Consider the following 11432-nt stretch of genomic DNA (forward strand, 5'->3'; position numbering starts at 1 on the left):
GCAGAGAAAAAGGTTTAAAAACCACTGACATGTGTGATCTGTAAGATTGATAGTAGTGGTGAGGATTACAGTATAATAAGCGTTTCATGTTTTATGTAAAGCTAAAGATTTTGATACTGAGGTCAGATGAACATCAACTGCAAAGGGATGTGGAAATTAAATACGAAGCAAGGTCTTGTCCGTACTCTAGTCAGTGAATTAGTAAACAAACGGGGACAAAAAGGCAACTGTCATGAGTCATGTGGCAAAACCAGACAGGTCCTGAATATTGTTGTCAGACTGAAACTCAATGACTGCCTTACCCAACCTATATTTAAATGAACAGCTCTAGGACTTTCAAAGTATTCCGTCATGTTTACTCGAAGTTCCGACACTTTCAGATCCCTCCCAAAAAACCCCAAGTGCTCCAACGCAACGTTCAATAAATTTGCAAAAAGTCACATTTATCGAAATATTTTTGTTTGTTTGTTTGTTTTTTTAAACAAAAAAGGGGAGAAGGGAGCCCACATTCTGTACAAAGCCAAACATTCTCCCCTCGCACATCAAACATGTCCAACCATCATCAGCATTCACTCCAAAACAAAAAGAAAATCATGTAAACAGTGAGAGAAAAAAGAAACTTACCATTTCCAACATTAACAAATGCATTTAAGGCTTTCCCCCTCCCTCTATAGAACTGTACAATGTATAAACTTAATTTAACATGCTACAGTAAAACATGGGCTTTGACATATCCATTCCACTTTTTGAATTGACACATACACACAACAAAACAAAACCTGATGTCCATCAAACATGGTCTAAAATTATGCCATGGAGCTTCACTACAAAATGAAAAAAAAAAAAAAAAGAAAAAGAAAAAGGAAAAAAAAGGAAAGTGTCTTGTTCCTGATACAGGACTGTATGTATACAAATAACTGATAGTACAGTTAAAAAAAAAATAAAGTTCACAGTATTCTTTTTCCATAACAACAGAATGAACTGAACTTGTCTTTAAAAACAACTTAAAATTACATTGCCATTGAAGATACATGATATTCTTTATTAATAATAAAGAAAAGAAAGAAAGAAAGAGAGAAAGAAAGAAAGTTCCCGGTTAATGGAGGACAGTTATGGGTGTCGTGCCGAGCAGAGCGGTGGCACTGCAAACTTCCTCAAGTGTGTCCAGGTGAAAGACGTGGTTAAGTGCCCGTGTAGCATTAGGTCGAGTCCACTCCCACCGGATGCTCCAGTACAGATATGTGAGTACAGTGACATCAAAAGCCAGGAGACACTTTTTAACAAAGTTCCTCTTCTCCTGGGTGACGTGGTGGTCTGGTTCATTCCCAAATCCCAAAAGAGAGGGGGAGGGGGGGGAGGGGGGAGGGGGTTGTGGGCGAGAGATAGATCCTCAGAGGGAATTAGCTACTCGCCTTGAGAGAGTTGTGTCCTGAGTCTGTGACTGAGCAGCAAGTAAGATGTTCAAGCTCCAGGCTTTTGTCCTTTTTTTTGTCGTTTTCTTTTTTGTTTGTTTGTTTGTTTTTGAATGTATATATTAACTCTAACTTCTAAACTTCCATTGAGTTATAGAGTTCACAGCTGAAGAGTGAACTTAAATAAAAAGAAAAAAGAAAAAAAAAATATTCCCATCCGGTCCATTAAAAAAGTTTTTAAAAGCCACACAAAAGCACTTTTTGTGTGGTTAAAAATACAGTATCATCAATGATTTAAAGCACCAGGTTCAACTAGAAGAATCTCATTCTTTTGCTGTAGATGTCTTTCGATTTTTCAAAAGCTTATTTTTTGACAGTTTTCCATATCTGAAAAAAAAAGAGCAGACTCCAATTAAGTATTGATTAAAAAAATATATATATCCAAAAGATATGGTAGTCATCACCGAAACACAAGGATACTAGAAGCAAAGCCACTTCACCTGGGCATCAAGAGACGATAGAGGAGTCTTCTAAACCACATGCCCATTTACCTGTTAGAAGGAGGAACAGCTGTGAGTACTTTTGACCCTGATCCTGCAACAACCTATTGAACTACAATTCACCTTCTGACAGGTCAAGTAGATATCACACACTGGTTTTGAAGGGTGAATCCCTACTCATGCCATCACAGTCTTTTGCAAAACATTCATCCTGATATTCAAAACGGTGATGTCAGAAATATACATTGCATAGTGCGGCAACACCAAACTGGATCCTCTTTCAGATACGGTGGGTTTACGGTATTCTAGAACGCATGGGGATGAATGTTTTGATCTGGTCACTCAGCAACTCACATTGGATGTGGTCATCTCGGAGCCCCTTCTCTTGTCCTCGCTTGTTCCAGCACGCACAGGACTCGACAGACGACCAGATGCCATCGCTAGAGAAAAACACAAACGTGCGTTACAAAGGCCTTTCAGAGCGCCTAATCCTGCCAGTGTGTTCCGTCAAGACTTAAACACTTACTGTAACTAAACAGTATTTATCCATCTGGACTTACTGTACTTACTGTATTTAGCCTCCCTGGAGGCTCCCTGGGTGCTGTCGCCCTCCTGGGAAGAGCCGGTGGAGTAACCGTTACCTGTGGATGGGCAAAAGCACAAGCTTTAAAGCATCAGTCCAACTGGGCTGAACACTGTATGAGATTTACATGTGCTGTGCACATCCATAGTAGAAAACACTGCACAACAAGGTACCGATGCAACATCATCATTCTCCGTGCAATTCTTGGAGTTTTGATAACAGTACGTGTCTGTGTGTCTGTGTGTCTGTGTGTCTGTGTGTCTGTGTGTCTGTGTGTCTGTGTGTCTGTGTGTCTGTGTGTCTGTGTGTCTGTGTGTCTGTAAACACATTTCTAACCTATGTGGCCATTCAGCTGCCGGTGTGTGGCGCTGGGCGCGTAGGCAGAGTGGTTGTCGAGGCGGGCGCGCTTGGCGTCCCGTGGCGAGGGGTCGCGGTCGTAGCTGCGGCTGCGGCGCTTGCGGCTGGAGTGCTCCTCGGCGCTGGAGCTGCGGCCGGTCCGCTCGTCCTCCTCGTGCCTCCTCTTCTTTTTCTTCTTCTTCTTCTTCTTGTGTTTCACCGAGGCGCCGTCGCTGGCCCGCTCAGGGGAGTCCAGATCTGAACCCCTGGACACAAGAGGGGACACGTGGAGAGATTTACATCCAATACACACATCAACCACAGCCATGAGCACTGCCAAATGGTGTCATTTTGCCTTTGTAGTCCCATACACACAGAGTCCGATTTTTAGGACGAAATATTCACATGAAATTACACAGGCTATGAAACAAAGGATAACGTTTGTTGCGATGAAAAAAACTTTCACAACAGTCTTGTCTGATGTGACATTTCGCATGTGAAAATCGGACTCTGTGCGTACGAAAGTGATAGTTGACTGTGTGCATGAGTGACAGTTACAACAATATGAAGATGACAAGTCAAATGTAACATGGCATCTTGTTAATTGGCGAGGAGACGCACCTATGCTTGTCCTTGTCTTTGCTCTTCTTCTTCTTCTTGGACTTCTTGTGTTTCTTGACCTGCCGCTCCTCTGAGTGGTCGTCCTCCGGGCTGCGCTTCTGCTCCGCGTGGCCGCTGGAGGCCGAGGAGGAGCTGTAGGCAGACGGTTTGGCCCTGCTGGACGTCTCCTCGTCCTCGCTGTGGCGCGCTCGCGAGCGCCCCTCCTCGCCCGCCCAGCGGCTGGGGCCGTCCTCCCGGTGCCCGGACCCTCGGTGGTGGTTGTACTCCCCGACGACGGGCCGGCGGTCGCGCTCACCGCGCTCACTTCTGGACCGGTGGCGGGAGTAGTCCCGGTCCCGGTCGTGGTCGCGGTGGTGGTAGTGCCGGTGGCGGTCCCGGTGGCGGTCCGAGTCGCGGTGGTAGCGCTCTCGGCTGCCGGAGCGCGGGCGGGGCGGGCGGAACTCCCTGTCGCCGCGGTGGCCGTAGCCGTCGGCGTAGCGGTCCCTTCCCCGGTCGCCGCCACCGTTATGGTCATAGTAGCGGTGACGGTGCGGGTCGCGGCTCCTATCCCGCTCGCGGTCCTTAGAGGAGTAGCCGCCGGATGGGCGCGCATTTCGGCTCCAGTCCCGCTCCCGGTCGTCCCGGTCGTCCCGGCCGGCGTGCTTAGCGGTCCCGGCGTCACCGGCCTCCGGGCGCCCGTTGAGCCCGTTGACGTGCACTGGCTCGCTGGGGGGACCCCTCGCCTGAGAAACCGAGGGGCAATCTCCCGAGCCGTTATGGGCCGCGTGCTTGGCCTCGAAGGCCTGCGGCGTCGGCTCCGCGGAGGTCGGGAGGCTGTCCACGCAAACCTCGGGCAGCTTGGCCCGGGTCTCGGCTGGCGCCTCTCGGGCCGGCGAAAGGACCGAGGGGCCGTCCAGCTGGGCGGAGGCGCTAGCCGACTCGCCCGAGTCCCACAGACTCCCAGAGGTGTGAGGTGGGGACTGATGGCCGTTCTTGCCAACGGAAGGCACACTCATGCCAGCACAGGCATCAGGGGTTTTGCTGCAGCTAGGCAGAGACAAAGAAATATCAGTCACATATTTCAAGCACTTGCCTTTCACATAGATAACACTTCTTTCTACACAGAGTGGCAGACTATCACAGCCTTCTCTGCACTTTTTTCAAACTGGTAAAATGTTTTGCATTGTTTAAGTTTACCATTTATCATGTTTGTACAGTATCTTCATTACAGATTATGAGCTAGCGTGTCACCCAACATGTGTAGGGGGAGAGAACTCACCTTGGCTTGCTGAGGCCTGGATTGGCCCTGAACTCAGCTTCCCGACCATGGAAGGAGTTGGGAGAGGTCACGTGACCATTCCCATTAACCTGCATGACAGATCACTTATTAGAGGCACAAAATCAAATAGGACAGTGAAGCTTTAAACTGTGTTAAAAACATATGTCACAATATATACGTCAAAGGCAACAATATGTCTTAGAAATATGCACACATTATATATGTCAAAGGCAACAATATGTCTTAGAAATGTGCACACATTATATACGTCAAAGGCAACAATATGTCTTAGAAATATGCACACATTGCGTTACACACCTTCACACCGTTGACCTTGTGGTGGCCATTGTGGCCATTGTGGCCGTTGTGACTGTTGTGACCGTTCTGGCTGGGCTGGAGGTCGTCGTGGCCATTGGTGTAGCCATTGGAAGAGCCGTTGGTCTTGGCCTGGCTAGCCACGGCATCGCTGGTGTGCCGTTTAGCCGGCGGCGACATGCTATGTCCGTTCCTCTTCCCGTTGGTGGGCTTGGCGGCGCCGTGCTCCTCGCCGTTCTGACCGTTCTGTCGGAAGCCGCTATTGCTCTCCTGGTCCGACTCCTCGGACGACTCCTCGCCGTAGGGTACGAGCAGGGCAGAGGCAGAGGCAGCGGCGGCGTTACTGCTGCTGCTGCTACTACTGCTGCTGCTGCTGCTGCTGCTGTAGGGGGCGCCGTTTAGCTTGGAGCCAGAGGAGGAGGAGGTGGAGGGGTCTGAGGTAGAGTGCAAGGTGGAGAAGGAGGAGGAGGAGGAGGAGGATGAAGAGGAGGCAGCAGCGCTGGACGATGGCTGAGTGTGGGACAAGCCGGAGGTGGACAAGGAGCCCGGCTGGGACAGGCCCGGCCGGACGCTCTTGCCCTGGCCGATGAGGAAGGACAATTTCTGCCTCTTGTCCGGGTCGGCGATCTCCGTGGGCCTGGGTGCGTGGGAGGTGGAGGAGGAGGAGGAAGAGGACGAGGACGAGGACGAGGAGGCAGACGAGGACGATGAGGAGGCGGAGGGCAGGCCGGAGCCAGTTTTGGTCAAAGTGCTGCTGCTGCTGCTGCTGCTGCCACCAGCACTACTGCCGTACCTGAAGCCACTGTGGTACGCCCGCCCGTTGACCTGAGGACCGATCGGAGGGAGAGAGGAAAAAGTCCAGCGTTAGAGCGCCCCTCACATAGACAACTAGCCAAACATCCAGCTTCCTTTCAAGCACACAGTGCACATTTTAACCTTTTTTTTTAAAAAAAACAAAAAAACAACTACTTTATTGCAGTTGTTTATCCACGCGTAAGGCACAAACTTCACTTACTTCACATGTTACACTGCATTTTTTTTTTACTATTCCTTAAGGCAACAGAAAAGAGACAGAGAGAAAGACAAAGACTAAATAAGTGTCAGTGTAGCGCTCCAAGGCCAGGGTCCTGAAGTCCTACCTTGAGCAGGCGTGGCGGCCCATTGGATGCTGGCACAGCAGGCCGGTTAACCGGCAGGCCCCGGACGTTCAGAACGGGCCTGGGAGGGGTGCGGATCACTGGGGACACCTCCCCTCCGTTCTTGACATCATGACACCTGACAGGGAAAGATCAAAGCAGGTGTTACCACTATAACCCATACCAGTCAGTGGCAGCGTCAGGCAACTACTGAATCATTCCATGAGAGCATCACTAAAAAGGTAGAAGGGAGGTGACCACACACCTGATGTAGAAGAGGACGTAGGCCTGCTGGTTGAGAACCGAACGGATATCGCTGACCGACACCGACGAGTCGTTCATCTGGTACCACTGCCCGTTGCTGCCCTAAAAACAAACAGATGAACAAAATAAGCCTAGATGTATCAGCACTGCTGAGGATCTATCTCATAGAGGAGGTACACCTGGGTCTTCCTGGAGGCCTGAGCTTAAGGGAGCGCTATCGAGTGCTGCATAGATGGGCCTTACCTTTACGTAGCAGTAGTAGTGACCGGCGTGGCAGCTGAAGCCAGAGTGGACGAGCACGGCGTACAGGCTGTAGATCAGCGGGTCCCCGTGGGGCTGGGACATGTAGGGCCGCAGATCCAGGTACTCCGCATACCTCACATCCTGCGTCGGGGAGGGAGAGAGGGAGAGAGAGGGAGAGAGAGAGGCCCTTTAATGAGCTACTGTTTGAGGCTGCCGGAGGATTAGCACAGCGGTGGTGTAAGGCTGAGGGGAATGACACTGACCTTGGCGATCTTGCCGCCGTTGTAGTTGGCAAACCGCTTGAGTGAAATGGTCAGCACATTAGAGCTGCGATGGAGGGTGAATCTCTTGGAGGCTGGGACCATTTTCTTACATCTGCAATCGTGTCGTAACAAGCCAAGTCAGAAAGAACTCCAGTGAACTCTTTTAAGAGTGTCCAATCACTGCTGTGATTTCATGGTCAGATTCAAAAGGTCATAACTTACTTGGTGCACTTGTAGGCATTCTCTCCATCAAGTTGCTCTGGCTTGACAAACTGCTCCAGAGCCTTAGTAATGGTCGGTGCAGTCTGGGTTTAAAAAACAAAACAAAAAAACAATTGTACAGTGTCACCACTCATGAGGATCACAGTGCTTAAATGAACCAAATCTTTCTCAATTCACGTATTCAAAATGGATCAAATCTTACCTTAATGTCCAAAGCAACATCCAGGTATGGGTCAAATGTGTCAGACACTGCTTTGCAGTTGAGGCATTTTACTGTGAATGAAAATACAGAAATTATATTTTCGACTTTTTTTCCTTACTGTTGATTACAGTGATTTAAGACTGAGGTTATGTGTGACATGGACAAAAGATTTCCTCTTATGCAAACACTTACCTCTAGACCTCAAATACCCTCCAAAGATCTGATGGATGAGAGTGGTCGCCTGCGTTTGCCGGTCCAATCTATCGAACAGGAAAAGGCAAACGATGAGAGCATGCAAATCACTGCTGATAGCCTGTGCTTCAATTCCTCTTGCTTTAAGTCATGTGACTTTACGTTACTGTAGAAACAGACCTTAGCTCAAAAGATGTATAACAAAACAAGGAAACACGCAGGTTCTATGGAAAGAGCTAAGGGACAGATCATGTAAAACCTACTTGTTTCCAGGCAAGCAGGACTTTTGCATAGCATCCACAGTGTACCGCAAGAACTCATGTGCATCCTCCTGACTCCCAAAGCGAAAATGCTTGGCAATCCCTGTAAACAAAGCCCAAAGTGTTTAAATGGGTTTTTTTTTGTTCTTTTTTTTCTCCCCTCTTCTCCTAAAGTAACCTCAGTACAACACCACATCCATTATACATGGTAGGTAAACAAGTGGGACACTCACGTTTCAGGTCATTGAGAACACCAATGGGTTTGATGACGTTGCCCGTGTTGGCAAACACCTGGGTGATGTGGTTCTGCATTGTGCACATCATGCAAAACCCAGGTTCATGACCTGCAGAGCAGAAAAACACGGGCAAGTTATGCACTGGTTCAGACGGGCCGCGCGCCAGGAGACAGATGAGACGGTGCTACCGCTACGCATGCTCACATGTCTTGGAATGCTCGCGGGACAGCATGTAGTTGGCCAGGGGAGTGGTGTAGGTGAGACACTGCAGGGCCGAGTTGAGGAAGCAGGTGTTGCCCAGGTTCTGGAGGCCAGCTCCGATGCGGTGCATCTGGTTCCACTTGAGGCTCAGACGCTCGGCCGGGAACAGCACCTTCTGCGGGAGGGCGATGCCGTCGCCGCTGGTGGCCGTCACCTGCTCCTTGGGCCGCTCCGTGGCGAGGGGGGTGGTGGAGGCGCTGGTGGTGGTGGTGGCGGCGGTGCTGTACAGGGTGGCGCCAGGGGTGGGACCCATGCAGGGGGTCTTGGCCCTGGGGGGGTCGGACGTGGATGAGCCCCCTCCCCAGCTGGAGCAGCTGCCGTCCATGTCCCCAGAGGAGAAGGAGGCCAGCGAGCCGGAGCGATTCCCCCGCACTGACTCGAGGTCAGATTTCTCTAATGGTTTGTCAACTATGGTCATTGTTCATTTCTGTTAGGGGTGAAATTGTAAGACAACAAAAAGATAAACTTCTTAACACTGCCAACATCTAAGATCATACACATCTGCTCAAATATCTGTCAAGTACAGTACAGTTGCAAAAAAACAAAAACAAAACAACAACAAAAATAAACAAGCACTAATTATTTGTATAATCAATATTCAGAACCATTTTGCAATAAGGGTCCTCATATATATATAACCTATGTCTACCACTACTTGTGCAAACTTTATCCTCATGCACAAAGAATCCAACCATGAGACAACCACTCAATGTTTATTTATCTGCATATTGCTTTACAATGTCTACGCTACACTGGAACTGTGGTAGCAGGTAAACTGGAGTTCTCTAATCTGAGGCACTAGCACAACCAAGTGTGCTGAATGAATCACTTTTCCTTTTCAGAGGTTTCCTTACAACAGAAACAACTACAGTGATATCTACAAAGCGGTATTTAAAAGCAAGTTACTGTACGATTTATGTCACAGCCTCAAACACACACATTGTAGGCTACCAGTGAACTGCTCAATTGACACAGTAGAATCTAGTGTATTTGGCAATGTACATAGTGTACTGTTGAGGTTAAATCTCACAAATCAAACTGTGTTCACAACGAGTGAGCGTGACACGTGACTGACGGGAAACGCCATTAAAACGGCGCTGTTGCGAATGCAACCTTGAACTTCAGTCTAATACGTAATCTTGAGTTAACGTAAATAAGGAAGGCAGCGTATTTGCTACATTATGGCAATAACAACATCTACACCTCCCGTGAAAACAGAACGCAACTAACTAGCTAAGTAGTTAGCAAACTACAAAATAAGCTAATTATCCTAGCCTTAGCAAGTTAGCCAATATGCCGACAGAACTTATCTAGCCAACGCTAACTGGCTAGCAAGCTACGGCAACCCAAACAGATACGCGGCCCGGTCTTAGCTAGCTTGATGGCTAATGATAGTTTTTGTTTACAAACTCGTATCAAAAACCCAATTCGCGTCGCGCTGACAAGTACCTTTAGATTCGATCACGTCAAAATCGCACAACAAATATGTAATTCATCAGTTTAATTTCCAACTTATTTTCACAACAGGAAACACGCTATCGTTAGGTATTCCTTGATAACTAGCTTTTGGCTAGCTGGTTTAACACACGTTCATATCGACTGCCACGGCTACACAGCTAGCAAGTGAGCTGTGAGGCCCCAGAAAACGAATTAGGCCTCGGGTATAAATAAAGTAACAAAACATTCAGTTGACAGAAGAAATTCAGTATAACTACAAAGCAATCCGGGAGCTCAATTAAACGTGGCCTACCTCTCCTTGAAACAAGAACATAATAAATTGTAGCGGCAGTGTACGCGCATGGTAACACCAAACGCCATGGTAACGGCCAGTGTAACAATCCAGCCTGAGCAAGTGGAACGTTGACAGACGTGCACGCAACAATACGAGGCTGTTACCGTTCCAAACAAAAGATCGGATCATGGTGAATTTGATTTCTGTTCCACAACTGAATTAAAAACACAATAACGTTATCACGTCGTTATTTACTCCCAGTGAGGTACACGGGAACTGGTAAGGTCGGCACAATAAGGAGGGGCTCAAGATTTAAAATTCACCGGTGCTCAAGCACTCGCCTCCGACATGACACTGGAAGACTCGGAGGTTTTCTAGCACTGTCCAAATCGGATCGCTCACAGCAGACCTTCTTCCCGCGCAAAATAATAAAGTCAAAATTGGCTTAGAAATACATAACAAGCACTTACCTGTAGCCTTTAATAATGTAATATATTACACGAAATTATCCATCCTTTCAGCCACCGAGCGTCCGGCGGTGAACAATGACGTAGTTTCCCCACGGGTACATCCGGGTAAATCTGATGTTAAGCAACTTATGCTCTTTATACATGTCGTAGGGACGGGAGGCGGGGTGCGTGATAGCCAGCATGCCTCGGCCCGGCAGCCGGTCTTTCGCATGGTATGCTCTGTGCCGAACACGACTCTAAACCAAGCATTATGCTTCAGCGTTGTGTTAGCTAAATATCGATCATTGGCTGCTATCGGCGCTGCAGTGGCAATAAAACATGGAGAATGCTTGAAAATCTAGGCCCATCAGAGATAAATGTAACATTTCAGATAAACGTAGGCTGTTTGGCATTCATATTTACCTTTTATATTTATTTGATAGATATTATTTCGTATTTTATCATTACTATAACATATTACTACTCTCTGTAAATGTATGACAAGTGAGTTTTAAATTGTGGTGCATTTTTTCTTTAGCCTACATTTTGGCAATGTTAAATATGTGCAGAAATAAAACATTGTAACATTTTACAATCAATGCCCCATAAGCTACTCTGAAGGGTGTATGATGAGACTACAGCAACTTAAACTGTCAGGTGATCTTAGCTGCTTGGATATATATCTATATTAGGCCTATATGATTACAACCTACACACACACACAGACACACAATCATAGTGTGTACGTATCAATTACAGGTTACGATACAATTTATTTCTTTAAAACAGACACAAAGTTAGGAGTGACAAATAAAAAGATTCTGCTCTCGTGTGCGGGGCCTATAGGTTTCTTGGAAAATGCACAATAATATTATTATTACAATAATGTAGAGCCTAGTACTTGCCTTTACATCACATACTAGTTCTGCTGTCCAATTATGGACAGA

The 11432-nt window shown here is 47.6% G+C and overlaps 1 protein-coding gene across 2 annotated transcripts; it reads right to left on the reverse strand.

Annotated features, from left to right (window-relative positions):
- Window positions 1-442: 442 nt before the first annotated feature.
- usp42 (ubiquitin specific peptidase 42) lies at window positions 443-10597 on the reverse strand. Of its 2 annotated transcripts, none has more exons than XM_062526067.1 (19): window positions 10507-10597; window positions 8248-8731; window positions 8041-8151; window positions 7811-7910; window positions 7548-7615; window positions 7356-7426; window positions 7154-7236; window positions 6932-7043; window positions 6669-6809; window positions 6427-6527; window positions 6165-6300; window positions 5029-5850; window positions 4711-4799; window positions 3453-4478; window positions 2832-3097; window positions 2482-2553; window positions 2267-2352; window positions 1913-1963; window positions 443-1799 (listed from the first exon to the last, which is right to left on the reverse strand). In XM_062526067.1, the coding sequence occupies exons 2-18, from the start codon at window positions 8720-8722 to the stop codon at window positions 1943-1945; spliced, it is 3780 nt and encodes a 1259-aa protein (XP_062382051.1). In that variant the 5' UTR covers window positions 8723-8731; window positions 10507-10597; the 3' UTR covers window positions 443-1799; window positions 1913-1942. The 2 variants fall into 2 exon arrangements, with proteins under 2 accessions (XP_062382051.1, XP_062382052.1); XM_062526068.1 differs by lacking the exon at window positions 10507-10597 and adding an exon at window positions 10055-10128.
- Window positions 10598-11432: the final 835 nt, after the last annotated feature.

The sequence above is a fragment of the Sardina pilchardus genome, chromosome 22, assembly GCF_963854185.1.
Source record: "Sardina pilchardus chromosome 22, fSarPil1.1, whole genome shotgun sequence".
Lineage (NCBI taxonomy): Eukaryota > Metazoa > Chordata > Actinopteri > Clupeiformes > Clupeidae > Sardina > Sardina pilchardus.